This window comes from Myotis brandtii, unplaced genomic scaffold, assembly GCF_000412655.1.
Source record: "Myotis brandtii unplaced genomic scaffold, ASM41265v1 scaffold344, whole genome shotgun sequence".
Lineage (NCBI taxonomy): Eukaryota > Metazoa > Chordata > Mammalia > Chiroptera > Vespertilionidae > Myotis > Myotis brandtii.
The window spans coordinates 5,755,617-5,760,327 of record NW_005363247.1 but is presented as its reverse complement, the minus strand read 5'-3'; the positions used below and the strand labels follow the sequence as shown (position 1 = coordinate 5,760,327).

The 4,711-nt window shown below is 46.6% G+C and overlaps 1 protein-coding gene across 5 annotated transcripts in view; it reads left to right on the top strand.

Moving 5' to 3' along the window:
• FAM172A (family with sequence similarity 172, member A) overlaps positions 1-4,711 on the top strand; it is a 357,065-nt gene that overhangs the window by 11,797 nt on the left and 340,557 nt on the right. For all 5 annotated transcript variants that reach the window (XM_014543960.1, XM_014543961.1, XM_014543963.1 and 2 more), the window contains one exon: positions 678-779. In XM_014543960.1, coding sequence (XP_014399446.1) covers positions 678-779 — 102 coding nt within the window. The remainder of the gene's footprint in view (positions 1-677; positions 780-4,711) is intronic.

Genomic DNA, 4,711 nt, shown 5'->3' with positions numbered 1-4,711 from the left:
GCCACCTTGGTGCTGGGGCTGCTGGGGGTATCAGAGACACAAACCCGCAGGCCCGGCACCCAGTAGACCCAAGGCCTTCGTGGCAGCACTAAGGAGCAGCAAGCCAAGCGGTAGGAAGCAGCAAGCAGGTGGGCAGTAACAAGGGAGGGGTCCCGCACTGCAAGAGGGCAGATGCTGGGCTAAGGGACCCCCCATCCATCCCTCGTGCACGAATTTCGTGCACCGGGCCTCTAGTTAAATAATAAGCTGTATTGCCACTGTTTGGATTTATAAATTTTCTTATCCATACCAGTAGTTTAATTTTTATTTAAAATTTAGTGACCTTTTAGAAGTCGTTAATATCAGAAAGTTTGAAAACAGTAAAAGGAGATTAATAAAGTACAGATTAATAGCTGTGTATTTTGAAGTGAAGAAGTTAATAATTTACTATAGTGGTGCTTAGGATGTGATTTGTGATTCTTTTGAGGATTATAATTTTGAAAGTGCTTAGGTTATGTTGATATTTACTTCATTATAATATAGCACTCTGGGAACTAAAAAATTTAATAGTATTGTCAGTTATGGCAACATCTAAAAGTAATAAAGTAGAACAAAAGAATACTTAAAAGAACTTAAAAGATAATATTTGTTAACTATGAAAATGAATATAAGTAAATTTTATTGTCATTTTTTTCTAGATTTATTGTCTAGGATAGATTTGGATGAACTAATGAAAAAAGATGAACCACCTCTTGATTTTCCTGATACCCTGGAAGGATTTGAGTATGCTTTTAATGAAAGTAAGTGGTGTATGCTACATACAATATTTATTTAACAATGCTGATAGAATTACAGGACAGATGTTATTTGCTACTTTTATGTGCCAGCATAAATGTTTTATGTATTTCTTTTCAGAAATACTTTCATGGCAAAATTCTTCACTTAATTAAAAGAACCAAGTCATGATTTCTCATAAATTGTGAAGTCACTTAAACCAATGGACATGAATTAGATTCAGCTTACATATTTCAACCATGAGCATTCAACTTCCTGGTATCCAATTGGAATTCCCAATTATCCTATCTAATAAAAGAGCAATATGCAAATTAACCATCACTCTGTCACTCCCTCACTTCGTCACAAAGATGGTGACGGCCACGGAGCTGGAGCAAGCAGGAGGCTTGGGTTGCCCCCAGCGATGGAGGAAGCCAAGCTTCCCGCCTGCCCTGGCTGGCCCTGAGCTCTGCTCAAGGCTACAAAGTTTCAATTATAGAAGATAAATAAATCCCAGATACCTGCTTAAAAAAAAGAAAAAAAGGACAGGCTGGGAGCTTGGGTCGCCGGGGGGCTTGACCAGCCTGAAAACAGCCATCAGCCCTTCACCCAGGCTGGCCATGCACCCCAGTGGGGACTCCCCACCCTGAAGGGGGTGTGGCCAGCCTGAAAACGGTCCTGAGCCCCCCACCCAGACTGGCCAGGCACCCCAGCAGGACCCCTACCCTGATCCGGGACACCCTTCAGGGCAAACCAGCCGGCCCCCACCCGTGCACTAGGCCTCTATCCTATATAATAAAAGGGTAATATGCAAATTGACCCTAACAGCAGAATGACTGTGAATGACTGGTCACTATGACACACACTGACCACCAGGGGGCAGACGTTCAATCCAGGAGATGCCCCCTGGTGGTCAGTGTGCTCCCACCGGGAGAGCTGTGCTTAGCTACAAGCCAGGCTGACGGATGCCACCACAGCGGTGGTGGTGGGAGCCTCTCCTGCCTCCTCAGCAGCACTAAGGATGTCTGACTGCAGCTTAGGCCTGCTCCCCGCTGGCAAGTGGACATCACCCGAGGGCTCCCGGGCTGCCAGAGGGATGTCTTACTGCCAGCTTAGACCCGATCCCTCGGGGATCGGACCTAAGCCAGCAGGTGGACATCCCCCGAGGGGTCCCAGACTGCGAGAGGGCACAGGCCAGGCTGAGGGACCCCCTCGAGTGCACAAATTTTTGTGCACCGGGCCTCTAATATTATATAAACATATGCTACTGTTTCACATATTATTTAAAATGAAGTGACTGGCAATGGTTATCTGTGATGATATTTTAAAGCATACTACTCAGTTTTCTATGACTTTTTTCAGGCAACATTCTTATTTCAAAGTTTATTAGTTAAATTCTAAATAAAGTAAACTTTGCACTTGGAACTTAGAGGAACACACCATAGATTGCAAGAATGTTTTTGAACAAAAACTTATGTTTCATTAGATTAATAACACAGTGTTTTACTTGAACGGTAATGTTATTACAGATTAGGTAGCATTTGAGGTAAGGATTTGAAAACAGGAAACTCGGTCTCAATATTAAATCCCTAAAAAGTTAAGTCCAACTTAGTATCTTTGGGGACTTCTTTTTTAGGTTTATAAGGACAAAAACTCTTATGAAAGCCTCAAAATGAAACTTCAATTACCTGACTGGAGAAGCTGCTAAATTTTTCTAAAGGATTTTACGGTTCTTAATTGGGTAAAAGTAAAATTTGGAAACAAAGCTCACTCTAAGCAAAAGGGAAGATATTCTTTTTATCTGAGTCAAACTGATACATGTTCTTTCAAATCACTGTGCCTGTTTAAATGCTCCTTGGGTTTAAGATGTCTACTTAGCCATTCTCTGGTTGTAATTATATAAGGCCCAGCTGAAATATCTTTTCTTTGGAAGATGAAGAAGGTGAAGGTTTTCCCCTTTTTACCCTCACCCACACTCCCTAGGCCAGGGGTGGGCAAACTTTTTGACTCGAGGGCCACAATGGGTTCTTAAACTGGACCGGAGGGCCGGAACAAAAGCATGGATGGAGTGTTTGTGTGAACTAATATAAATTCAAAGTAAACATATTACATAAAAGGGTCCGGCCCTTTTTTTTTTTTAGTTTTATTCATTTCAAACGGGCTGGATCTGGCCCGCGGGCCGTAGTTTGCCCACGGCTGCCCTAGGCCCTAGTGCAGTATTATGAGGAAGCACACTTTTGTATCACCAAAAAGTAATTGTACTTGTTTGTAGACTGTTCAAGTTTGAATCTTGTCTTTCATTATATCTGACTAGAGGCCCGGTGCATGAAATTCGTGCACTGGAGGGGGGATGTCCCTCAGCCCAGCCTGTACCCTCTCAAATCTGGGACATCCCTCTCACAATCCAGGACTGCTTGCTCCTAATTTGCCTGCCTCCTACCTGCCTGATTGCCCCTAACCGCTTCTGCCTGCCAGCCTGATCACCCCCTAACCACTCCCCTGCCAGCCTGATTGCCTCCTAAGTGCTCCCCTGCCGGCCCGGTTGCCCCTAACTGCCCTCCCCTGCCGTCCTGGTCGCCCCCAACTGCCCTCCCCTGCAGGCCTGGTCACCCCTAACTGCCCTCCCCTGCAGGCCTGGTCCCCCTGAGCTGCCCTCCCTCCCCGCAGGCCTAGTCCCCACCAACTGCCCTCCCCTGCCAGCCTGGTCCTCCCCAACTGCCCTCCCTCTTCTACAGACCCGGTCGTTCCCAACTGCTCTCCCTTGCTGGCCCGATCACTCCCAACTGCCCTCCCCTGCCAGCCTGGTCATCCCCAACTACTCTCTCCTGCCGGCCCAATCGCTCCCAACTGCCCTCCCCTGCCGGCCTGGTTGCCCCCAACTGCCCTCCCCTGCCAGCCCGGTCACCCCTAACTGCCCTCCCCTGCTGGCCATCTTGTGGTGGCTATCTTGTGACCACATGGGGGCAGCCATTTTTTGACCACATGGGGGCATCCATCTTATGCGGGGGCATGACAGTCAACTTGCATTACAATAAAGAGGTAATATGCAAATTGATTATCACTGCAACACACAAGATGGCCGTCCCCATGTGGACACAAGATGGCCCGTAGGGGAGGGCAGTTGGGGAGGACTAGGCCTGCAGTGGAGAGCAGTTGGGGAGGACCAGGCCTGCAGGGGAGGGCAGTTAGGGGTGACCAGGCCAGCAGGGGAGGGCAGTTAGGGGCAATCGGGCCAGCAGGGGAGCAGTTAGGCGTCAATCAGGCTGGCAGGGGAGTGGTTAGGGGGTGATCAGGCTGGCAGGCAGAAGTGGTTAGGGGCAATCAGGCAGGCAGGCAGGCGAGCAGTTGGGAGCCAGCAATCCTGGATTGTGAGAGGGATGTCTGACTCCCAGATTTGAGAGGGTGCAGGCTGGGCTGAGGGACACACCCTCCACCCCTGTGCACAGATTTCGTGCACCGGGCCTATAGTATAGGATATTTATTAAACTCTTACTACAGAAAGTATCCTATATATTTTCAATTGTTTGATTTATTTAGACCAGTGATACCCTATTTTAGTTCCTAGACTACCATTAATCTGATAAAAAATATGTATGCATTTCCTAGAATAATGCACTTTTGTGTATACATATGAAACTTTACAGCTGATTTTAGAGGACCCTGAGCTACAGTGTCCTAAATCAGACCTTTGACAATTACTGGAGATATTTTCTAAACCTTTGAGAAATGCCAAATTTGCAGATACCACTATAACAAAAGTGATACAGATTGTTTTTCTGGATAAGAATACTCATTTTCCCCCCGCCCCCCCCCATCTTTATCTTCTTTTCACTTTTAACACTAATGCTAACAGTTAGCTCTTTGTTGGGGCTTATTTTTTCCAAAAGAACAAAGATCTTTATTACATTACTAGAGGCCCGGTGCACAAAAATTTGTGCACTCGGGGTAAGGGGGGGGG